Source organism: Crinia signifera, chromosome 6 (genome assembly GCF_055691185.1).
Source record: "Crinia signifera chromosome 6, ASM5569118v1, whole genome shotgun sequence".
NCBI classification, from domain to species: domain Eukaryota; kingdom Metazoa; phylum Chordata; class Amphibia; order Anura; family Myobatrachidae; genus Crinia; species Crinia signifera.
The window spans coordinates 219875567-219902194 of NC_139222.1; the positions used below are offsets into that span (position 1 = coordinate 219875567).

General features: G+C 39.8%; 1 protein-coding gene across 2 annotated transcripts; it reads left to right on the forward strand.

The window, feature by feature from the left end:
* Window positions 1-25994, forward strand: ZFAND4 (zinc finger AN1-type containing 4). Of its 2 annotated transcripts, none has more exons than XM_083148869.1 (10): window positions 1-151; window positions 5343-5629; window positions 8870-8945; window positions 9034-9101; window positions 14045-14231; window positions 16618-16765; window positions 18282-19385; window positions 22474-22528; window positions 23480-23597; window positions 25255-25994. In XM_083148869.1, exons 2-10 carry the CDS (start codon window positions 5446-5448, stop codon window positions 25388-25390), a joined length of 2076 nt encoding a protein of 691 aa, XP_083004995.1. In that variant the 5' UTR covers window positions 1-151; window positions 5343-5445; the 3' UTR covers window positions 25391-25994. The 2 variants fall into 2 exon arrangements, with proteins under 2 accessions (XP_083004995.1, XP_083004994.1); XM_083148868.1 differs by lacking the exon at window positions 1-151 and adding an exon at window positions 158-395.
* The last annotated feature ends 634 nt before the right edge of the window (window positions 25995-26628 follow it).

Here is a 26628-nt window from a genome sequence, read left to right on the forward strand (position 1 = left end):
AGTGGTGACCTCCCTCCACTGTATGCCTGACCCCGCCCACTCCCCTCATTGGCAGCAGCTAAGGCGCCGACAGACCGTTTTCCATTCCTGACATTGTGTGGCTAAAAGATCTGTCTGTCACTTACGTCACAAAGGAAAGGCAGGTTCTGAGGTTAGTCGCTGTGTGAAGGGGTAGGACGGAGACGGGAGGTCCTAGAGCCCGCTCTGTCACCCATAGGGTGGGGTGATAGTGTTTTCTCTGCAGGTAGCAGAGTGCAGGCGGGGGTGCTGGGCGCAGAGCCGGGGGAGGCCATCTGGCGTGTCCGATGCCTCCATCATTGAATCTCCTTTTGCCGTCTCTGTTTCCATTTGTGTCCATGCTCCTCGCCGCGTGACCTACAGTCTGACACGCTGAGGTAGGTCATGCCCTCCGCCAGACCAGGGGAATAGGGTGTAAGCGCTAAATACTGATATCCCGGTTGTGTAGTGATTATATCGTGGGTTCTGTGAGTGTGCTCCTGGAATGGCGGTGTGTAGTGCTACATGGAGAAAGCTGTTCCCATTGTTTCCTGGCCTGTGGGCTCCTGGTGCAGCCAGTGACCAGGCTCAGTGAGCCTAGTCCTTTCCTGGCCTGTGGGCTCCTGCTGCAGCCAGTGACCACTCAGGCCTCAGTGTCCTTCTGACCTAGGCCACCTCTACATAGCCAGAAATAAATCACATTAGTGGCCATATCTCTAGTGCCATGTAAAGGTAATGTATCCTTTTGATTAGACTTCAGTGGTGTTTAAAATGGCGAATATGTAAAGCTAGATAATAACATCCCTCTGAGCAGTGAATGGTCACATAAATGCTGGCAGTGGTTATACAGGCATAATGGTAACATAGGAATGGTTTACCAGTTGTATGTGTTACTGCAGGAGTGTTTCACTGCTTATTATTAGATGTCATGACCTATTGTGCTGTACATTTGGCGGATGATGACACCAATGTTACAGTACACACAGTGACATGCAGGTAAAGGTTGCTCAGCCCATGTAAGTTTACATTAGGTATCTGCATAACAATTGTAGCTGTTGATAGGAAAAGTGTGTATCTGCTGCAAGGCTGATGTATTATTAGCCACTAATAATAAAGCACCCTACAGTATTTGTGACTGGTGTAACTTCCTGGGCAGCCACCAGTATGTGAAATTGTAGGACTGGTGAGCAACAGTGGACAGCGGAGACATGAAACATAAACCAGTCATCTTAAAAAAACGTAACCAGTGAGCTGGCAATCAAGTCTGTCCTTGAGCAAGTATAGATAATAGGCAACCTGATTCACTTCAGGGGCTGCATTGGGTGGTCCTCTAGGTCAGTTTTTCTCAACCTCGGTCCTCAAGGACCCCCAACAGTTAACGTTTTCCAGGTCGCCACACAGAATTGCAAGTAATTAGCTCAACCCGTGAATGTTTTAAAATGTGTTGGTGAACAATTAGCACACCTGGGCACTTTCAGGGTGAAAACATGAACTGTTGGGGGTACTTGACCGAGGTTGAGAACCACTGCTCTAGGGTGCTGGAGAACCTCCAGACAGTCAGGATTCCAGCAGTCACTATACCAATATCGGAATCCTGACTGTTAAATGCCCGACAGTCGGGATTCCAACTGATGGGCTATTCTCCCTTGTGGGGGTCAGTGAAATGACCTCCAGACAGTAAGCGCTTGTCAGAGCTGTTTGTCAAGAAGCTGCTGCTGCAAACAGGAGGGTCACTCCTGTATATTCAAACAAGAAAGAAAAAAAACCCCAAAGCAGCGCTGTGAATTTTTAATATCCTTTACACTATTTATTCCAAAAATTAAATACACATATTAAAAACAATTAAATTCATGCGTATTTCATAATTGATAAGAAAGCGTAAACCTTGTTAGTGAAATGAAAGAGAAAAGTCTTCCTATGATTGTCCCCGCAAAAATGTCCCGCTCTTGCTGGTAGGTTGTACAGTCAATATACCGATATATTTACCATCCCTTTTGATGTTGTGTCAGTCTTGTCCCAATATCTCTCACTTTTTCTGATGGCTTGGAGGTCCTACTTTCCAATGAGATACTGTGTTGTATATTACGGAAGCCAGAAGTTCACTTAAGAAGTAAGGGAAATGACTGCACTTGGAGCGGGTTCCACTAGCAGGTGGTGGAGATGGATCAAAAAACAACCACTGCGGCAACTGTATTTCCTTGGGGCTGGTCCGGACTTCAATGGGTATAAGAACAGGGTGGGTGGCTGCAGCAAATCCCAGACAGCTACCCTGTTTTTAATACCCATTGAAGATTCCAGAGTGTACTGTCTGTCTTATCAATTATGAAATACGCATGAATTGAATTGTTTTTAATATGTGTATATTATGGGTATTTAATTTTAGGAATAAAGTGCAAAGGATATCCAATCTTTTAAAATTTCACAGCCCTGCTTTGGTTATTTTTCTTTTTATCTTATTCCGAATAAAATACCAGTATCCTTTTTAAACAAGTTATAATAGACAACAACACACAAAGTTTATGGGGGCTGCAAGTGTCCATCACTGACTTATTTTTACAGAACCTTGGGTTGTTTCTGTAAAGGATTTTTTTTTCTATTTCATGGGCTCTTCATTTAGGTTCTGGGTCAGTGAGATCACCCTCTGCCATATCTATCTTCAGTTTGGTGCACAATTGTGAGTGATTGTGTGGCATAACCATTCTTGTGTTCCTAACCGTGGTTTTGCCCTGTCCTTGCAACTATCCATTGGCTTTGAGTATCTGTCTATTACAAATGGCTTTTCTTCATGCTCACTTCTGGACTTAGATCCAGGTAACTTGTTCCTTATGTAATCTGCACAGCATTGGTTATAAAGACGCCAGCACCAAAGTGTAATTTCCGGATGACTTCACTAATTATCGTACGCGGTCCTATATTTGTTGAGAGATTGTTTCAGAGCATAGTATTTTCATTCCTGTCATACTATATTACCCTAAAAGGAGACGACGATGGTGGGTTTTTAAAAGCAGCCATAGGCGTGCATGTGCGTCAGCCTGGCATATATGACTGTTGCTTTTATCACTAGAGGAATATAGTGTTTTGAAATAAATGATGTACTGTTGTACAAAGTAATAGGGTTTTTAGAAAAAAATCAATTATACTATAATGGCAAACATTTATGTTTTGTAAGCAAAGTATGGCTACTGTAGTTATAGCACTACACATTATTATTATTATTATTATTATACTCAGATATTTGATAGCTGTCTTATGGATTTAGGAAAGCTTCAGTAATTATTCAATGGTTTGGATTCCTGTCCTGTATTGAATCCTTAATCCACCTCCTTCCCTATCTAAAGAATCTCCTCTTTTGGAAGACACCACCTCCTTTTTGAATCCAGTAAGGCGTAGGGGATTTCATGGGCTAGCCTATACTAGTACTGTTCTATGAGGTTGGCCTGTTGGGGATATGGGCAAGATGCACAGAATAAATGGCTCAAGCACTTGGTAAAACACATGAAAGGATAATGACATGGCCATGAAATGAAATGCTGATTTTTTGTTGTCTGTAAATATTCCAGCCACAACTCCTGAGTGATCAAATAGAATGAAAAAATATTGAATATGATAGGTTTCACATGCTGTCTGCCTGTAATAAAACACTGCCTGCATAGTAACCTGTCATTCATCCTCTTGACATACTCATACCTCCCAACATGACCCTCTCCAGGAGGAACAGAATCCTCTGTTTCTGGACTTCCCTCTTAAATTATGATTGCATCACCTGTGGTGAAACACCTTTCATACCAATTAACCTGGTTCAACATAGGTGATTGCGATCTTACCTTCATGGGGAAGTCCAGGAACAGAGCATTATGTCCCTTCTGGAGAGGGTCATGTTGGGAGGTATGATACTGTATAATGCCGCCATTTACTTACAACTGACCTAATGCAGACTTCTATTTATAACATATTTTATACTGATGTCTGAGATAATAATCCTATTCTGTTGAATACGGATAAATTATTGTTGATGGGTTTCTAACCAAAGCATTCCGGAGAGACGGGCATAGGCCTGAAACACTGGAGACCTTAAACAAAAAAGTTTAACTTTTCACGGAGACCTGGAGTGACGCTCATTATTGACAGAGGTGTGTGTGTGTGTGTGTGTGTGTGTGTGTATGTCTCACACACTTATTGTTGAATATTAAACTAATAGTTTCTACCTTATTAGCAACCTAAATGATTTATAGGAAAAAAGTTTTTGTAATGTTCAATAATCTTCTTCTGATGACAGTTTTTGAAGAAAGGACATGAATTTGACAGTCCAGGAACATTAAGGGAGGTTACAGGGAAGGGCAGTAAAATCGCAGGCCTGTCACAACCATTTTTGAGCTTTTGCCTACAACTGTGATACCTGTTTGCATAATATATATGGCACCAGTGTCTCCGTTCTCACATCCATTCTGAGGAACCATATAATGGTCTATTGTTGAAGGATCTGCGACCATTGTGTTTGTTTGCAGACTGACCTTTTGCGAGGTGGCCCATGGGTGTCTTAAGTCCAATTGTCTGCAGCATCAGCATACAAGTTCCTAGCTATGAATACATTAGTGTGCATTTCTGAATCAGGACTTCATATGCCAACAACATACTTACCAACTTTTTTCCCCCGGAAGAGGCAGGTAGTGTGAATGTGAAGCCATGAATCATGTCATTGAAGCTCCATCCCCTGCTGTATTATGTAATGATTAGTGGCACTGATGCAACTCAGTAATTCAAATCAGAAAACTTTACTTTTGAGAAGTCTGAAAACGTGCTCTACTTTCAGCAGTCTAGGCTAGCTCTCCAAAATGTGTGCGTGTCCTGGGTAATCCAGGCCAGGAGGCAATTTGACTACGAAACCATGTTAAAGCAGTTGCAAGAATTTCTCCAGTGGATGTGTCACACTTACCACAATATTGAAGCGGCAGTATACTCTTGGACCTAGGGATAGTGTTACAATCATGGAGCTGGGGTGACGGTACTTATCAGTGTTTCTTGGTACCCCCACTAACCACCTTCCTTGGCTATGTGAGCAGAAAATATTTTTTGGTGCACTACCACCATTATTTGAAATATTAAAAGGATTTTGTACAGTTTGTTGGTTTTTATTAGTAAATGTACTTTTACAACTTCCTTAACACACTGCTTTTTTAATGATTTGTTGTATTTGGATATGACAGATCAGCCTTATTCACAAAAATGTTCCCGATTGTTATATCTAAGGGAAATTATAATATAAATAGTCGTCATGCATGGAAGGCCCGGGCTTTTTGAATCTATTTTCTCTAATGTTTAATTTCTGTGTCTGTCTCTCTCTTTAGGTTTCCACATTTTAAGATGGAGAACACCCATATGTCATTTTTTTTGTGGTTCTGATGCCTCCTAATTTTAATTCTACCCATTCCAAATTTTATAGCCTTTGCGATGGCAAACAAAAAGGAACCTCCTTTTTTTAATGAAGATAAGGTCGGATCACTCCACTACAAGCTACCTTTTTATGAGACAATGGAACTGTTAATTGAAACCCTTACAGGGACATGCTTTGAGCTGCGGGTGTCACCCTTTGAAACGGTGGTCTGTGTTAAAGCCAGAATTCAGAGACTGGAAGGTAACCTATTTTATTTTTTTCTTCTTTCTTGAAGGTGGTAACTTCCTTTTTAAGGCTTTAGTACAGTTCATTTTCACGAGTTGGACTATTTAAAGAGAATACTAGTTACCAGCCAATCAAAATGATGGAATAACACAACTGTTGCTTCAGCGTCACCAGCTGAAGCAACAGTTGAATTGCTCTGTTGGCACATATAGTGGCTGCTGGCATGCAAAACACTACAATTTCCCCCATAGAGGTGAGTAACAGTGTAAGCCTTTTAGTATATAGGTGCCTATTTTCATTATAATGTTTGTGGAATGACTTTGTATATGTTATTACGTCTTGTATTGCTCCCTCTGTCTGATAGATTTGCATAGATCTGTTTCCTTTGTCCTACCTGATCTCTAATGACCTATAAGAAAGACTCATTTAAATGTGTGTTGGTTTAGGTCACGTTGACCAGTACTGATGGGCCATTGTCATTAGGCTGGAACAGAAATCCTTGCAAGTCTCCTCACAGATTACAACTATGAAGAGCATGCCATAGAAAAGGGGCAGACTAGATGGGCCAAGTGGTTCTAGATCGTTCAGCATCTTGCAAAATCAACCAGTTACTTTCTAATATGCCGAGCATACAACTAGTCAAAGCCACACATACCAGCATGCCCTGCCACCGTTTTAGAATTAACTAATATCAAAACTGTAGCAGGGAATGCACTTGTAGTTCTACAACAGCTGGAGAGCCACATGCTGGTCTGGCCTACTCTAGGGTAATTCATGACCATCATTTAAATGGCAGGTTTCAATTTGAGTGAAGGATCATATGTTAAAATAGTACAAAATACATAGTTATCCTAAACTGAGCAGTCAAAAAATGTGTAAGGCGTATACACTCCGACATGGCAGTCTACTTAACTACGTAGCTATTTTATGTATGTATGTGTCCTGATATTAGAGAGATTGCTTTAAATTGTACATTTTTAATATATGTTGATGCACGCTTAGAAATTACATTTGATTGATGTGAACCTTAATGTTTGAGACTGTAACCTAGGAAAGATAATCTTAGTGTATATCCAGCTTAATGGATGAAGAGGTGTTCCCTATGAACTATGCCACAAAATTTGTACTGGTCACAATAGAGTGGAAACCTTCCTGTCATGATCTGGATAATAACTTGGGATAAACAGACATGAAGAGCTTTGGACAAAAGCTAGTGCTCGGATTGTATGAAAAGCAGTCTCGTAAAGCCAGCTGTGTGAAAGCTTACTTGATTGGTTGTTACTTAGGACTTTGATTTGCTATGCGATTAGCATGCTGGTGATGTGGATACCGGTGGCCAAAATCCTGGCGCCAGAATCCCGACATCCACGTGAGCTCCCACCCTTGGTCCCTGGAGAAGGGTTGCTTCTGCGCGTGGGAAGGAGGGGGAGATGGAGAGTGTGGAGGAGCGCTGAGTTTCTCCGGAGCAGGACACGGCGACCTCTGGCCAGGGACAGGCGTTGCCACGGCCTGAGGATCCCGGCCAGCAGGATCCCACTACACGACCGCTACACCCCCCCAGGCATATGCTGGGATTAGCAGAGGAACTCTCGGCCTGCGTAGCAGAGCAGACTCCTAGTCTACAGGCCCCGACTGGACCTCTGGTAACTGCCTGTTGTAGTGCAAGGGGTGGCATTTTTATTTTTGTATTTTTTTTTTTTTTTTGCATACAGGGTAAATACTATCTACTGAATCTTTTGGATTCGGGGCACTGAATTAATCTTGATATAAGATATGGGTCTTCCATTGCCAGTAGTAGATCTTTCATGCATGTTTAATAAATGATCTCCTGCAAAGGACAACATATGCCATGACGGTTATAACCAAAACTATTGAATAATAGCTTAGTCTGAAATAAGACACTACTCAAGGGTTAGGAAAAGGAATATTCTATGTACAGCTTTATGTCTACAAGATACGATGCATATGAACTATTCTAAACTACAGTTTGGCACTTAAGCCTGGCTCACTAGCCATTTTTGTTTATAGCATCTTCAGCCATTGTTTACTTGAGGTTTCTCCTGTGTGCTAATTATTGTATTGTCACTAGGCATCATTGTAAACACTACTTCCAGTATGTCCAGTTTTCATGCCCTCTTGTTGATGTCTGTAGGTTGACAGGTTGACCTATTTTCTTCTTTAGGCCTTTAAGGTCACATTGCAATTCTTCTATGAAGCACAAGGAAACTGTTGATTGATTTGATCAAAAAGAACACATCTGAGTGTATGCAACTGAGTCTCTGTACAGTAGAACAGGAATGTGTATTGGAAAAATGCAGCTGCTACATTGTAGCACTGGGTCACAGACCCAGTTGTACACAGATATACAAGTTCCACATATCACATTAATCAGTACATCTGTTCATGCATTCTAGGTGTATTGCCTTGTATCTACTACATGTTTTTATAAAGAAGCCAGGATACACGCACACTGTTAACTGTTAGTACATATGAGCTCTTCTTAAATGTGTACCTTAGGACTTATTTATCTCCCCACAAACCTTTTAAAATGGGCTTCTCTGATCACCATACTGTCCCTAGATGTGCCAAGGACAAGGCTGATTTCTATCACTGTCTCTGGGAATTTCTGGTGGTCCAGGGCTTCTGGAGGTGGGTTAGAAGGGGCGTGGAGACCCACCTCGTTAACTTTGTGCCTTTTACCTCTGTGTCATACTTAAATTTTTGTGATGGGACAGATTTATTCCAGACTGTAGGAAATTATTACTTGCTATAAGTGCTGCAGCAAAATTTACCATTTTACAAGAATGGATACATCCAACACCCATTACACCCAAACTTTTAGTTTCCGAATGGACTGGATTGAGATTATGGGAGTTATTCTGATTCACTCGGAAATGCACAATCTCTCTCTAATGGACAAAACCATATGTACTGCTGGTGGGGCTGATGTAACATGTGCAGAGAGAGTTAGATTTGGGTGGGGGGTGTACTTCAAACTGATATCTATATTGTAGTGTAAAAATAAAGCATCCAGTATTAACCCTGCACAGAAACAAAATAACTCACCCAAATCTAACTGTGTCTGCACATGTTACATAAGCCCCACCTTCAGTGCATAGGCACAATCACTCTCTAATGGACAAAAGCATATGCAACAGAAAAGGTTTACTTAAGAATTTTTTTTAAGAGAAAAAATAGAATTTATTTTTATAACTTATACCTCCTTTTTTTCTCCCCCCCCCCCCCCCTCTCTAGGTATTCCCATTAGTCAGCAACACTTAATTTGGAACAATGTGGAACTAGAGGATGAATTTTGCTTGAATGACTATAAGTAAGTGTATGGCCCTAAATTAGAAGCCATTGATTTGATCTTCAACCAACCATGAAATTGATTGATTTATTTTTTTCCCCCTTGTTAGGATCTCTGAGGGTTGCACCTTGAAATTGGTGTTGGCTATGAGAGGTGGTCCAATTAACACACGGAGAGGTATGTATGATTGCGCAGGAGACCCCAATAATCTGTGCTGTTATGCTGAGCGGTATGTTATGGATTCATCTGATATCCATAACTAGTGATTTGGTGTGTATGATATGTCTGTGAACGCCATCCAATATATCTGTAGATAAATCTATAACAACTACTATTTAATATATAATTCTATATAATAGGTGTGTGTATGTATGCGTTCTGCGCCTTGATAAAGGGGATTATGCACCCCAAATTTTGGGATTTTCTTTCTTTTATTAAATAGTCTGATCAAAAATGTCAAAAATCCAAGTGCCTTTACCACCCCTCTCTGCATATTTATTGCTACAGCAGGCACTGCCAGGGCGAGTGCTGATCCACTATATATATATATATATATCTCTCTATCTCTCTATCTCTCTATCTCTCTATCTACATGTACTAAGTGTATTATGAGTATATATTGCCATTATATTAAATATGATATTTTCTTGCATACAATTAAAGTGCTGGTCCGTTCTAATCATGGGAGGCCAAATCACCTTCTTATGAATTGGTACTGTTCTATCTATTTATCTAATCTATTGGATCAATAAGTACCTGTGTTTACAGATAGGTGGCATTGCTGAGGAAAGTTGGTATTACTATCATGTACTACCATCTTTCAAACAATGCCATACCAAATTTCAGTCAGTCTTGAGAAAGGCTACCTAGTGGCTGAAATGTAGACTACATGCTGTGTCAAGTGGTAATGTACCCTTAATAAAAAGTCAATTTGAGACTCTGGTGAGTGCCCTCATTGGAGTATTGTACCCTACACTGTTATATTATTGGCACACACTGTCAACAGGCCAGGAGTGGTTTGCACATCTGACTATTAATAAGAAGAGGCAACCATGTCAGGTAGACTCAAAGGCAACATTCGATATTATGAGTCTAGAAGACCATATGAAATTGGCTCCTAGAGTTCCATTACTGCCAAGTGACACTAAACTGAAGCTGTATTCTTGAGAGCTGATGAGATCATTGGGACGGTTCAGAACAGAATGTGTTGTTAGTGGACGTACCCACATGCTTACTTTTGAAATTGTGGAGGCCAATCAGAAACCATTATTATCAGGTTTCACATGTGAGTGCTTGGGGTTGATGCAGTTTACTATTCCTGCTGAGCTACATAAGATGGAACATGACTTGTCTGGACCATTGAGGAAAGAGCAATTAATAGATGCCTATGATGATGTGTTAAAGGCACCAGTGAAATCTGTTCCTGGGGAAGTACTTTTTGAACTTGATCCAAGTGTTCCGCAATTCCAATGTGCTCCATGCAATGTGCCTATAGCCCTTAAGCCAAGAGTAAAAGTCTGTATTGATCCTAAATTTTTAAGTCAAGCACTGCGGAGGTCTCATTATATTATGCCGACATTGGAGGATGTGTTATATAAGCTGCCCGAAGCAAAGATCTGCACACTGGTGGATGCACGTGATGCATTTCTGCAATGCAAGCTGGATGAAAAAAGCAGCTATATGACCACCTTTTGGACCCCATGGGGCAGGAAAAGATGGCTTAAACTCCCTTTTGAAGTTTCTGTAGCACCTGAAGTTCACCAACGAAAACAACATGAATTGCTGATTGGACTGAGCGGCATTGAGCCGATAGCAGATGATATTCTTGTAGTTGGCTTTAGTGAGACTGAAAAGGAAGCATAGGCTGATAATGAACACAAATTGCTAGCACTTTTCAATCCTTGCCAACAAGTGAAATTAAGACTTGGTTTGAAGAAGCTACAATTTAAGTTGAGAGGTTAATTTTCATGGTCATATTCTGTCCTTGTAAAGGTTGATCAGGATCAAGTTTATCGCTGTAACTTTTTCAGGGTATTAGAAATGCCAAAGCCCACTGATGTAAAATCCGTGCAACGCTTGATTGGGTTTGTGACATATTTAGCCAAATTTATGCTTCGTCTCTTAGAGGTATGTGAACCCGCTGCTCAGACTTCTGGACAGAGATACAATATGGCTCTGGCTTACGAAGCATGACAAGGCAGTGGAGGAAATAAAGCATTTGGTCACAGTTACACCTGTGCTGAAATATTATGATGTCACCAAGCCAGTCACTGTACAGAGTGATTCAAATAAAACTGGACTTGGATGTTGCCAGGACAATCGGATGCATTCGCTTCAGGGGCTTTGGCTCCAACTGAGCAGAATTATGCACAAATTGAAAAGGAGTGCTTGAGCATCGTGTTTGCTTGTTCCTGTTTTCATTATTTTCTATATGGCCGGGATGTGAATACAGTGGATACTGATCATAAGCCGCTAATTGCCATCTTTAAAAAGCCTCTTCTCTGTGCACCTAAAATACTTCAGAGTATGATGTTAACATTACAGCATTACAATCTGTTACTTACAAGCCAGGCGCTGAGATGTATATCAATGACACTCTTAGAGCAATACCTATGGGTGGAAACTCCGGAGCAGCCCAGTGTTCTCACTCAGGGCCTTATTCTAGTTCACTCTTTCTGACAAAATCTTTCTTAGATGGACAAAACCATGTGCACTGCAGGGGGGCAGCTATAAAATGTGCAGAGAGAATTAGATTTCACTTTCCCTAATTCCCTTCGGAGAGGTGATTGGGTATCTATCGTAAGCTCATTACCAAGTAAACATATTGGGGTTAAATCTAATTGCATTATGTGAAAAGTCCAGGTATTGGTAATGTGCCCACACGCCATTCGTCTGTTCCATCTGCAATATAGAAAAGGGCAGAAGAAATTGGTCGCACAAGACCATACAATGTGTGTTGGAGGACCCCCTAGATGCAGTCACTACCGTCAGGTTGTGGTGATGGCGGAGGTGTGCTACCCCAGGACAGTGAGAAATATCACAGCAGAAAAAGGAAAAGAGGAATGTCCTTTTTGGTTGGGTGCACCTATATACGTTTAAAATATAACTTTTAATGAGAATATATAAGAATTTTTGCGAAGTGTTAAAATTAGTACACACAAAGATTAGACATACAAAGAATAAAGTCGGAAATAACAGTTAATTAAAAATAAAGGTGGCAGACAGAAAGCTCTCTCTTAATATTCTTCTCTAGATTGTGGATGGATTGGTGTAAGGGCACCTTGTTCTTTATTTTATATACATTAGGCACTTGAATTGTAATCCAAATACATGCAGACCTTTTATATATGCTGCTCTGCGGGCACAACCAATAAGCAGCATATATATAAAAGGTCTGCATGTATTTGGATTACAATTCAAGTGCCTAATGTATATAAAATAAAGAACAAGGTGCCCTTACACCAATCCATCCACAATCTAGAGAAGAATATTAAGAGAGAGCTTTCTGTCTGCCACCTTTATTTTTAATTAACTGTTATTTCCGACTTTATTCTTTGTATGTCTAATCTTTGTGTGTACTAATTTTAACACTTCGCAAAAATTCTTATATATTCTCATTAAAAGTTATATTTTAAACGTATATAGGTGCACCCAACCAAAAAGGACATTCCTCTTTTCCTTTTTCTGCCATCTGCAATATACTAGTATGGTTTTGGCTGAATGTGGGAAGCAACTGGAGAAAGCAGTTGGAGCTGTCTTTGCAGAGGGGAATGAAGCTGGACTAGTTGTGGTTGCAGTGAATATTAGATTATAAATGGCATACTTTTTTTTTTTTTTACATTTCTCTCTAATAACTAAAGATTAAATGCCACCTGGTAGATCAAACCCATCTCATAAATGTAGCCTATTGTGGAGGATATGCAACTCTAGCAATAGCTTCAATGCAGGAAGAGGGTGTTCCCAGAAAGGAAGTGTCCAGGAAATGAACATTAGACACCCTGCTGAATTTAAATAATTTTTAGTTTTGAAGATGTAGTGGAAATAAAACCCTATTCCCACAGAAAGTATGATTACGCAGATGGTTGTGTATGTGCAGCAGTTCCTTGCTGGACCACTAGTGCTAGGTACCTAGTTACTTCCCTACTATATACTAGCCCAGGCATGTCCAAACTTTGGCCACAGTTTTGCTTTTAGGGAATGCTGAAATAGTGGCAAGGCATGCTGGGGTGTGTAGTTTCACAACAGCTGGAGGGCCGCAGTTAGGACATGCCTATTTTAGCCGGTCCATTCAACACGAGATTCCCATGTTGGCCAGTGTATGAGGATATCAACATCTGTAGTATAAATAAGTATAACTTAGCCCTTTGCTATATTATGGGTATTACTTTCAGGTATAGCTTTGTTCTTTTGGCATAAATTTGCTACAATATATTACAGGTTACAGTATCCAAAATGTGTTAGATCCGTCTGAGATTGTGACTCCTTTGCTGTGGGTGTGGAACATTGGTTGGCCCCATATGGTCGGCTTGCAAAGAGCTCAACACGGTCAATAGATCAACATGTAAAAGGTAGACAAGTGGAAAGGTCAATGTGGAAATGCTTGATGCAGAAAAGGTGCCATTTTACCTTTTTAAACCACGTGACCCAAATTCGTGTACCATGTTTGCTCACCGCTCTTCGGGACAGGTACCTTGCTCATTTGAATAATATTTTAAAAAAAAAATAGTTGACCTATTGTACATGTCAACCTTTTTTGTGCCTGTTGACCATATGGGTTTGATGTATTTTCGGTCAATCAATCCCTTTGCTTTGTGATTGGTCAATGTTTTATAACGTTTGTTTCATGCACAAAAAAAATTACAAATGTTTTACACTATATGTAACTTGGGTACCCTCATCGTGTTTTACATATTCCACAATACAGGATAATCCAAAATGCGTCCGGTATCAATAATTTTGGATAACGAATACTCAATATGTGTAGCTAGAATGAAGAAAATGTAGAATTCAGAGGCTAGTTGTTCAAAACCAAGAGCAAGACATGTCTTCTAAGAAAAGACAGCCATACTGTAGACACAAGCAGTCATCTGTGTCTGTCTCTGTTTATTTGCGGTACATAGTGCCTCTGGAGGATCCAATCAGGGAGATAGCAGAGTACATGGATCCTGTGCAAGATGAGATGTGGGAGAAGAGCTCCTCCAATAAGCAGGTTACCTTTTTGGTGTACCGTGAAGGCGATCAACTGAATTTCTTTCGTGTAGTGGACAGAGGGGATGGGACACTAACTCCACTATCAGAATCTCTAAGGTAAATGCCAGAACACTTTTTTGTTTCTTTTCTTTGTCCTTTATACATGCCTGTCTATTTGCAGGTGAGACCTGTTTTGGCGAATTTGGCTTGTGGAATTGAGAATAGTAAGTGACCTTTTATGTAACATTGGTGCATTCAAGCCGATGAATAGATTCCAGTAGAAAGGACAGATTTCCTTAATTAGTGTTCACACCATGGGCACCACCAGCTGAGTACACTAAATTCTTTATCACGAGAAACTGCATAAAGTTTATTGTAGATAGTACTTGCTGACTGTGAGACTTTTAAAAACCCACACCTCTGCCTCCTTTTTATATTGCTTTCCTACACATCTTGTAGACTTGCCCGTAATTCTGGCTTCTGGGATGCAGTCTTACAATTCTACACTAAATTATTAGATTCATATCCTGAAGAAACCTTAGATAGATTTACCATTCAATGGTTTTGTCAAAGCTGCCGCTGACTGACTGGTTTTAAAACTACAACAGGAATTAATACTAAACATACTTGATTAAGCATTGATTCATGTTGCTGTTTTAAACCAGTCAAGTCCAAGCTGGCTATTATCGGTGGCTTGGACAAACTTGACATACTGCATAGCAAATAGTGAGTGAGTGCTTTAGTAGATCTTTTACAACAAGCAGTATTTCAAGCTGTGACCACACAACTGGATAATTTTGGGAAGCTGATCATTAAATTTTTCTGTCATCTTGCGAAATTTCCTGTTTAAATGAAGTGTACATTTCTGTTACATTACAGCCTGCTGGGATTATTCATTTACAAGAATTTAGGTTTCCTTTCTTCAATACTGAGAACTGATTTGCAGAAATGGAACTCGCACAATTGTTTCATATCACTCTTTACCGATCATCCGTTTTAGTGTGGTTATACTGTGCCACATTACTATGCATACATGTATTGTACAAGTGCCTCATGACCGTTTGCGTAGTAATATTTTCAGTAAGCTGCTGTTGTTTTCCTTGCCTTTTTTTGAATCTCGGCGCTAAAGAGTGGTGTGTTTTTTCCCTTCACTGCACACTTGGGCCCAACGTTTTTATAGCTCATCATTAGTTTGTTATGTGGCGAGGGACAGGGTACGCTGCTGTTTGTTCAAATATTTTATGAATGAAAAACACTGGTTTTGCCTATTACATTGTCAGCAACTAAGTTAATTAATTGGTTCTGGACAATCAACCCAGTACACCTGTGCAAATACCCAGTGTCACCCAGTTTGGGAACAACGTGGGATCTTATTACATCCATCTTGCTGTCGAAGGTGCTGATCACTTCTGGGGGAATCTCAGCAAGAGATCTAGATCTAGGGGTAAATTTACTCAAGCTTGGAAGAATCTGAAAATATCCCATCTTTTTCATTTTAGAAGCGTTAGTAAAATTATCCCTTAGTGTGCTGCAGAGATTAACTTCACCCAAGTGCCTGTATTTCCTATCCAATAGCTGTAGTGGGCAAAAATGACATCTGTGTGCCAATAAGGCACATTTATTAAATATTCTGGCACGCTGCTGCTGTGGCACCCTGGTAAAATCCCAGGGCACATTTTTAGACAAAATTAGTAAGAGCATAATGCTCAGCTAAAGCAACCTAATATTCATATCAATGTTATTGGTAGTCTCATTTCTTTCATGCCATGGTGGACAGTGGAGTGGAGCCATGGTGACCTGCACCAATGAGAAAACTTCTTGAGTGCAGTCGAGGCCCCTCCTCCCCCATACCCTGCCTTCTGGCCTCAGGTACTGTGTATACACTGATACATTTATAGGTAGTTTTTTAAAATCCTTTTTGTTAAAGATGCATTTATGATGCAGGCTTTCAAGTCAAAATGGACAAAAAAAAGTACCATGCAAGCTCCCTTTTTAATGTCTTCTATCTTCAAAGTTCAAATCGCTGCAAAATAACTTTATTAATAATTGCATCAAGAAAAGGCTCACAATAGGTGAAGGCACAAGTTCAGTACACAGTATTTTTATGAAGAATATAAAGCAGTAGTATTTTGTATGAGACTGACACATTAAGATTCACATTTATTTATAGAACTTTTAAAATGTACTTAAAATTAACATTGCAAGTGCCTGATTATTGAATTGGGTGTTCCTGCATCATCCGCTGCTAGCTGAAAGTGGTAGTGTGACAGCATTGTGTAAGCATGGTTGGGGGAGGGTCCCGAGAGCACCCTCATAATATTCAACTGAATTTTTCATCTTTGGGTTTAATCCACAATCCAATTGACCCCTTTATAACTGTATTTAACTTGACGTTTATTCCCAATATTGGCATTGGTGTAATGTAAGATTACAATCCTATATATATTTAATTATTCTCAAACATGCGTAAATCCTATATGATCTGTTTCTGTCTTCTCTGTAGTGGAGGTTCGGTGTATAACTTGTACGCTGACGATGAGGATGAAATTGAGGCTTCTCCATCTGGCCAACAGATAATAGAAAATTCAATCACTATGAACAAAATGAAGATTTTGAAATCCAATATGGAGAGCATGAACCTAAATAAAAAGGTCTTTAATATTCCACAATAAATTATTTGTGATTAAGTGCAGTTCTGCCTGAAACTTCTCCAAACGGAGTGTTTACACACAGTTCTATTCCCAGAGGTTTTTGTTCCCATCCTAGGCAGGATCTCTTGTCACTTATCAGGCCGTCCTATATGTAAACTGTGTTTATGAAGAATTATCTGATTACCCTCCTGAATTTAAGCTACACTTTGTAGATATTTAATGGCAGGAAGTATCCTTTTAATGATTTGGGGGTTTCTGAATTAATGTAAAAGGATAGGACGTATGATAACATTCATTTATACTTGCCAAACCTATCACTCCTAATAGTCAGAAACAATATGTGACTAGTATTTTATGCCACACCTCCAGAAATGGGAGAATATATCGTTATTCCTATACACCCGTACGTTTTCTAGATTTTATTATACTTCCTTATTCGATTGCATAGTGCAGTCCTTTTACATGGTATATTAAGCTCTCGGTCATGGTATCGTAAGCTCTCAATCACTGTGCAGATAGTCACTAATGCCTCTACTGCTGGGCTGGCCAAACTGGTTGCAAGATCTACCAACAGTCCATATTTTCTAGATACCCTAGCCTAGTGCACAGCTTTAGTCATTACTAACTGTCACATTTTCAAACATGTGCTGCATTCATTCCTAAAAGGCACATTCTACAGATCTACAGATGGTCTGGAAAACATGAACTGTTTGTAGATCTCGAGGACTGGAAACACAAGGACAGGCATCAGTAATAGCATAGCAGTCCCACCAAGTTGCAAGTCCAGAAGGGAAGCTATATAATACATGAGAGCTTCTGAGGGTTATGTGGGTGGTACCTAAATTTGATAGGCTTGCCTGAAGAGGTAACCAAACAATGTATCTTGCATTGTTGATCGGTTAATTCATTTTGCACACTGTACACTTGATTCAACGTTGATACAGTATCTGTGTGACCTACCACTTATGCATTGATTGTGAAAGGATTCCCAAGTGTACTTGGATCTAGCCATGCGTCAGTGGCTGTTCAAGAGTGGACATTGTTCTTTTTAACAATTATTGCAATGAAGCAACGACCTGTTACATAGAACTGTAGGTCTCAAGATACAGAAATACTGTTTGCTATCTTATCAATGTACATATCGATGTCCTGCAGAAATAGCTTACAGTCTAATATCTGTACTGAACACTATTAAAAAAACAAAACTATCCAATAACGCTGGTCTCAGGGAACTGAGAGCTACTTGTGTTAATAATTTCAAATATGGAAAGTAACTGAAAATAAATGCTTTCAAAGCAGTTTCACATAACTTTAAAACTGGAAATTAACTGCTGTATATTTTTTTGTTCTCTAATAATAAGCTTGCATGATTCCTTAAGATTCAAATAATGCAAGCTATTTTCCATGACTACATTTACATCATGCATAACTTTTCCTTTCTGTTTTTATATTGTGTATTCACCATTGTACCATAAGTCTTGTTCTTGCATTTTAATTTCCTTCTGTGTTTTTTTAGCCGAAGAAAACATCAAAGTTAAAACCTCGACCTCCCTTAGCTCCACGTCCTATGACCACTGTCGGGCACAGACGTTTGAGAGTTCTTCCCCACATTGAACAGACTTGTCTACACCCAGGGAATCCACATGCCATGGAGTCTTCCTACAATGCACTTTGTACCCTAACTGCTGCTACTAGGACAATACCTTCTATTACTGGTGACTATCTGAATGAAGATCAGACCTGGGAACCCTCGGCACTGATTCCATCACTCACTAGTATTAACGTACCTCCCAAATTATCCCGCGTAGAACTTGAAAGTGACAGTCCTATAACAAATACAGCACTCCCCCCTATTCCCATCACAAGTTTGACTCCGAAAGATTTGTTACCAAAAGAGAGCGACTCCATCTTGAGTCAAAATCTAGATTTGTTCTCATCTGAAGAAGCTTCTAGGTCAATTGCAGAGTCCTTTGCATTATTAGCTGATGTTGGAGCATCCGAGCAGTATGGAGAGTTTTGCCACTTGGGAAATGTCAAATCAGATTTTGAATTATCAGACGAAAGCAACGAGGCTCCCACTATTGAGACCCATCAAGTGACCGTCTCAAAATCTTTTAACTCGGATTTGATGGAAACCTCTATCAATACCACCGAACTGAGTCCTCCAAGAAGCAAATTTTTGTCACCCATCCATTTTTCCACACAGTTCAATGACCACACTTTTCCGAAGGCACAACGGCAACCTAACTGTTTTGACCTGGGAAGCTTGAGGCCACCTACTCCGCACTCTCCCTTCCATTCTCTGCATGTTCGGAATATGGCTGAGCCCAGTTTTTCCAGGACTACTAGATTTAGAGGAGTAAAAGTTGAATCTCCAGGAATGCAGTCTGATGTCATTTCTAAAATAGAGGCTAGGGACATGACTGAAGTGGCTAATAAGGCTTCTAAAGAACCCATGGGCTCACTGAATAATTTTGGATTCTTTGCTTCGCTGGCTCGAAGCACAAATAGGGACAACACCAGCAGCAGTTTCTCTGGGAGACTCCGGAATCTTTCTCCACCTGGCAGTCTTTTGGAAAAGAGAATCTCCCCTCCCAATGACAATTTAAACATCTTCATTGTGAGTATATGATTGTGGCATGGTTTCTTCGCTCAGTGGACTTCTTAAAGAGTTATCTTGCAATGAGATTTCTGCATTATTTGAAGTTTTTTAATTTTTAACAAAAATAAATACAGAACTAAGCCAGGAAAGCCTAGACACAGAATATATACAATTGTTTTTCTTTCCTACTATTAGATCTATCTTTATGTATCTCAGCATTGCTTATTTCATTTGAGTGATGGTCTCACATATTTCTCTTTACATAGTGCACCCTGGCTGACCTGGTACTGAGCTGCTAAACTGCGTTCTAAAAACATTGTATGCAGAAGTTTTAGTATGGCCAATTGCCCAACTACATGTCGGTTTGCTAGGGGTGTGGTTAAAAAATAAAATAAAAAAATGTATAGATAGAATGTCCACATTGCGATTGTCGATAGTCCACATGTCGACCATGCAGTTTTCTAATGTATTCATAATGGGGTAACTTTTTCAACAGGAGCCAGCAGTTAATAGTTTAACTTGTTTAATGTATATAAGCTAGTCCCCCTAATATATAAATGATTTATACATCTATGTGTGTTTGTTCTTTATTCCCTGAAGAACCATGGAGTCTCCCTGACCAATTGAATACAGACTCCCTGACCAATTGACTGTAAAAGTTCAGTCATGGCAGAGGATGAGGTGTGCAGATGGAGCACCTGCCCAGGGTTCCCCCTACTGACTGCACAGAACATTTAAGGCTTGATACAGAGTGTCCATTGGCTACTAAATGCTTTGCTACAGGTTTTATTTTTTTTTTGTCTCAAAAGTCAAGGCTTATTGAAGAACGATGATTTGCTACTTGTTCCCAAAAGCACCTAGTAGTCAATCTCACACATAATACAGCCTGCAAGGGCATTGTAGAATATATATAGCACAGTTTGAGGTACACGACAGTCTGTTTCCAATATCAATCTTTTTGCCACTGTGAGGGTGAGAATGAGCCACCCACCATTTTTGACCTACAGGTCATATAGTCCACACACCCAAAACAGCCCATTGTTTGCATGATGTATTCCCTGTTGTTTTACAGTTGGTCCTCTTCGATAAGAATGCATAGGTGGTTTCGGATTTAATCCGACCAGTTTAGCATTGGAGGCCACAATGGACCAATGATGTTTGATACTTTTTCTGAATTTGATAAGAGACTTTATTTTGTATATAAAAATAAGTTGACTAGGGTTAAAAGGCTGTCTATTTGTGTAATCCAATTTATTAATTCTGATTCTTGCCCTTTCCAGGCGTGGTTAGATTTAGGCACATGGATATCGGCTATGCATCTCCTCAATTTGGTAATTCACCGACTCTGCGGCGTTATTTATTAGTACCCACAGAATTTGTGGAATAGGGGGATTTTCTTTTAGGAATTTGGGTGACTACTCGTTGTATAGAAAATGTATACCTTTGCTAGCCATTGGTACTACAGTACCTGCCATAATTAAGTTTTCTATATGATTTTACTTCATCACTTATTAGGCCCATAACTCCATCACATCAGTATAGGAACAGAGAAGGAGGTGCACCATACCCCATTTACATTTTTTCTATAATATGAGGTTCTTGGCATAGTATTGGCCAATTCTATGAGCCTGCCCACCACTCGTCAAGGTGACCTCGTCAGACACGTCCCTAACATTATGGGGGGTTCACCCCCAAACCACCCCTTCCAGACCATCCCAGGGCACCACACAAATAAATGTATGCACCTTCTACTCTGTAAGTAGCTGGTACACTGGTATCTGCAATCTAATTATCTGCATGGTGTTGGTCCGCTGATGAAGAGCCCCTGGTGGTGGTAACACTTACCCTAACCATGGGGCAGATGTATTAAGCCTGGAGAAGAGATAAAGTGGAGATAAAGTGAAAGGATATAAAGCACCAGCCAAACAACTCCCAACTGTCATTTTCAAACACCGTTCATTGGCCGGTGCTTTATCTCCTTTCACTTTATCTCCAGTTTATCTCTTATCCAGGCTTAATACATCTGCGCCCATATCTGGTCTCGCCAACAGCACCAAAGTGGTTTGACCTTTTTACTTGGTATTTAGACCCTGTTTGTATAATAAACAGCAGATAATAAACAGCAGAGATGTCGGACAAAAAGAAAAACTCTGTTACAAACACCAATGAGCATGACCTCTAAGACACAAGTATATTGGTCCTTACAGAATTTCCAAGGTCACCTGTACTAACCACCAAATGTCGCCCAACCAATACACTCAGTGTATTCAGTGTGCTGAGTACATAAAATGCTTCACATACTACTTTTCTAGTTCATAAATTGACCTAATATACTAATTTTAACCTTAAATAAGAAACATTTAGAGAGTCCCAGATAGACTCCTGAAATGTGATGGTAAAAAAAAGGTAATTTAAATAATTTCCCATACTAAGCAGGGTGAAATGACCCCCATATGGTAGTTAAAGGTACAAAATTATTAGGCCTAAAGGGATGTATGAGGGCAGGGTGATTTTGACTAAGCCGATGCGGTAGAAGCAACCAGAACCAACTGCTCCATAGTGCACTCTCATTGCGGTCAGGTGTTCTCTTCTCACCACCTGCAGATGCTGCCATGTCCTTATTGTGGCCAGTGAGACGCTTCTCAGGTGTTAGTGAATTTAGCTGATCTGCAAGACAAGAACACCTCATTTTGGCTACAAATGAAGTTGTCATTCTGATTAGAGTTGTATGCTATCTTAAATTGTGCCATTCTTTCTATTTAACCTTTAGCAGTCCAAATTTTTTTTGAACTTCAAGCAGTCAGGTTTAAATGAATAGTAATTGAACATTGAATGTTGAACAATGTTAATGTTCTTATTTTTAAAGTGGCTCACCATTGGATCTGCTATTAGCGCTAGGGCTGTTGAGCCTGACTAGATGTTGGACTTGAAAGGGTAAAAAGTCTGACAGAACATCTAGTATTAGGGGTAATGGTACTTTGAAACCAATTTATTAATAGTATGTAAATGTTTGCATTGTGTGGTAAACCCCTTCTTACAAGGTACACAATAGTTCCATACCAACTCAACACACCAATAGATTATATATTTATTTTTTCTCTCCCAGACACCTCATGGGCTTGGCGAGAGTGCGAGCAGTAAACGCTGTGGAAACAGCACAGGTAATAAATACGACCTTTTCTTTTTTTCGCTGTCTTTGGCAATAACTGATGGACTCTGCAGGACTGAATAATTCCACTGTGTATTTTGTTATCAAATGTACTGTATATATGAAAGCAAGGATAGGATAGGGCCTTCCCCCTTCCACCACAAATGTAATATCTGCATACTGTACATAGCACTGCTGGCAACCATAACACATTGTAATGAGCTTTACACACAGACCATTCACTCCAATCTCATCCCCTGTAGACAGCAAGAGCTCATTAAGTCTCTTCTGATTACCACTGTAGCCAGCTGCCATTCCTTACCTATTAGTACACACAATGTGCATTCCTGATCCCACTTCTTCACTCTTGCAGTGACTGCTAGATTCCCACACTCCTCCCATCAATGCTGTAATGACCCTGATCGCAGTCTCAGCCTGTGGTTCTGCCATCGCCATGGTCTGACAAACCTACCCAATACATTATAAAGCTGGGATCTAAATACATGACATTTACAAGGCTGTAGTTCCCGACTGTGGGAAGGGTATCCTCACCACGTATGTGCATGTAGAGGGCGATGCTGCATAATGGGCCCATGATAAGGCTAAGTGTTGCTAATAATATGGCAAATACAGTGGCTTGTGGAAGAGAATTAACATATTAAAAAAAAATTCCATTCTTTATATGATTTTAGTTTTGAAGTATGACCACCTAAAGTTAGTTAAAAAGTTTTTAACTAATTGCTATGAAAGGGCAAGTACTAATACACTTTGTGACTAACATCTTGATGTAGTGGTGACCATAAGTAGTGATTGGTCGTGCTGCCTAATGCAGACATGTTTGGTACTGTTCTAGAACACAAGCACTGTAGTGTGAGTAATCCATCAAACATTCTAAAAGGATATGGCTTAGAAGAAAGTAAATGTTACTAGATAGTCCTGTCCTATAAAATGTTTTCTTCCACAGTTGAAGCAACGCCTCTATTCCCTCCTGTTAAATCTGTGCTACGGAATAAGAAGAAAAACGCAAAGCATTGTCTTCATTGTGGGAAGAAAACCGGTTTGGCGACCAGCTTTGATTGCAGGTGATTTCCTTCTCCTATTTCTGCTTAATCTCATCCAGACATCATAAAATCACTTCTAACAATCAAAGTAGGTCAGGTAATGAAGCTTGGTGGTAGTGAAACACTTACTGTACCTAAAGTCGCCATACACTGAGAAATTATCCAGCCGATGCATGACAACTCTGAATAATTATCATTCCGTGTATGTAGATAAGCAACATTGCAAAATGGCAAAAAAGAGTTTTGATCGCTGTGATTTTTCTAACATGTCAGCTCATCATTCTGATTCATCCAGTGTACTGAAGTCACCCAGACAGTTTGTCTGATTTATCAAAAATCTACAGTGTATAAACCACTTAATTAAACACACAAAATGTATTTCTAAGGGTCTCATTTCTGTCAACAAAGTGGGGGCACAGAATGGTGTGTTATACACCAGAAAAATAATTTCTAATTCCACGTTACAAGCATCATGTATTTCTAAGGGTCTCATTTCTGTCAACAAAGTGGGGGCACAGAATGGTGTGTTATACACCAGAAAAATAATTTCTAATTCCACGTTACAAGCATCATGTGAAGTAGCATTCACTATGCCTTATATACGTTTAGCCATTTTAATAAAAAATAGGTGCAGTTTTTCACTAAAATTCCAGGTCTGATAGTTTGTAATTCAATCTCTAAGGCCCCCATACATCAGTGCCATGTTTCTGTTATCTGTCGATTGGCAGGCTGCGATGACCGGTGATCTGTTAGAGAATCAGGGAAATTAAACATGTTAAAAATGCCTGACTGTTTTTGGTATCAGGAAATTGCAGTACATATATATAAAAATTGGGGGGGGGGGGGAGGGTTTATTACCTCATAGCACTGAGATCACTGGTGTAATTTTAACCTAGGCTCTAACTGTGCAAAGTTTATATATTCTCCCTGTGCTTGCATGGTTTTTTTCTGGTACTCCGGTGTCCTCACACATTCCAAAATTATACTGGTAGGTTAAATGGCTCTCAACAAAAAGGAACCATAGTGCGAATGTGTGTACTGTGCTAAGGAATATAAAGTGTAAGCTCTACCCTGCGATGTCAGGAATTGGCAACACCAACTGTATACACTCTCTATATTATATGTACTATGTTTTATACCGAAATGGACTATATTGTCCATATTGGTAGTTCATATCACATGATGAGTATGTCCCTATACTGTAAGAGAGAGCACCAGATATGGGATATACCAGTGATTTTCAACCTTTTTACCTTGCGGCACACTAAATAAGATTTTAAAATTACCAAGGCACACCATGAGATTCCCACAGGGCAAAACACATTGGCCCCCACAGGAAAAAACCAAACCTATTGCCCTCTATATAAAAAACAATCACACTGGTCCCCACAGGTAACACAAATAAAATACATTGGCCCTGTAAAAGAAAATACCAGTAAATAACACTTGAACGGGTGGTGGCTGTAAACTAGTTTGGGCATCTCTAGATCTGGGGGCACACTTGGGAACAGCTCAAGGCACACTAGTGTGCCACGGCACAGTGGTTGAAAAACACTGGGATATACCAATGCAACCTATAGGGTCTTCCCACAATGCAGACTATTTCTCAATGTGCTGTATTTATAAATTTCATTATTATTGCTTCCCCAATGGTTAATTACTGTCCTTGCTGTTTCAGGTGCGGAAATAATTTTTGTGCCATCCATCGCTATGCGGAAACTCACAATTGTACGTATGACTACAAAACAGCTGGAAGGAGATTTCTGCAGGAAGTGAATCCTCTGATTACTGCGCCAAAACTCCCTAAAATCTAAGTGTGCACATCCACTCGTCCGCCTGCACATACATCGTTCAAATCTGTTTTACTTCTATTGCAATCACTTTTGCCACGTCAACAACTAAAACTTGCCAAGCTTGAGCAATTAGTTGTATTAAAATAAAAGATACCACTACTACTGGACTACCTTCAGAGATTGGGGATGGTTGATGATGTATCAATTTAAAAAAAAAAAATCACTTTGATATCTTTCCTTAATTCACATTGTGTGTTGTGTTTTTAGATTGGCAAGATAAATGCTATTTCACTAGACAAGTCTTTCAAAAGATGCACTTTACGGAGAAAATATTTACTGTATAATCTAAGGATATGGGAAGAGGGAGTCTTATTTTTGTTTGTCTGTTTTAAATTATTTCTACAATTTCTTTCAAGCTGAACACTACAAAAATAATTGGTCTGATCCATTCAAATGAACGTACACATTAGACATATATTCCTAGCCATGCTCTTGGGTTTGCAATGCAGTGTTTCCTGTTATGCCATTCAATCATGCATTTTTATTCTTTTGTAATCTTAACTTTTTAAATATCAGGGTTTGTTCCTCCTAAAATTGCTGTTATGAAAATTTAAATAAATATTTGTCTTTTAAAAGGTTTCATTAATTTTCACGTTCTGTATAGATTGTGTCATGCGGTTGTAAATTACGATGCTGTCAGAAAATAGAAAAATATTATATTACGGACGTTCTGTTTAGGGATGCCAATTCTGGGATTCAGATTGAAAAATGTTTTGCAAACATTGGGATTGGCAACCCTAATAATGATCTGCTGTCTCCCACATGGGCCGGTGGTGTGGCTGGCGTAGCGTGAGCTCTGACCACGTGAGCATGAGCTCAGATGCTGCCCGGTATTAGACTTCACATGTGCAGTCTAATACTAGGATTGGAAACTCCAATCTCAGGATTCAAATCCCAGGATCCTGCTGATCCCGATCCCAGGATTGGCCGGATACACTATCAACCCCAAAGTAACCTTTATGAGCACATGGGGTTTATACCGAAGGTCAGTGTGGAATATTACCTTTCTGTTCCACGAAGCATGTGTTGTTTATTATACTAAGAAGTATCAGTACCCATATAAATATAACCAGATGGACACTATGTGAAGTGTGCAGTTTACGTAATGTGTCCATAAACTACTAACCTTTTATTTCTAACTACGTGCGCACAAAGCACAGCGTAGCGAACCTTGTCCATGTATAAAACACGCTATACCA

Coding starts and splice junctions, on each gene's coding strand:
- ZFAND4 (XM_083148869.1), top strand. CDS start 5,446: ATGGCAAACAAAAAGGAACCTCCTTTTTTTAATGAAGATAAGGTCGGA. Junction 8,946..9,033: donor TTTTGCTTGAATGACTATAA/GTAAGTGTATGG, acceptor CCCCCTTGTTAG/GATCTCTGAGGGTTGCACCT. Junction 9,102..14,044: donor TCCAATTAACACACGGAGAG/GTATGTATGATT, acceptor TGCGGTACATAG/TGCCTCTGGAGGATCCAATC.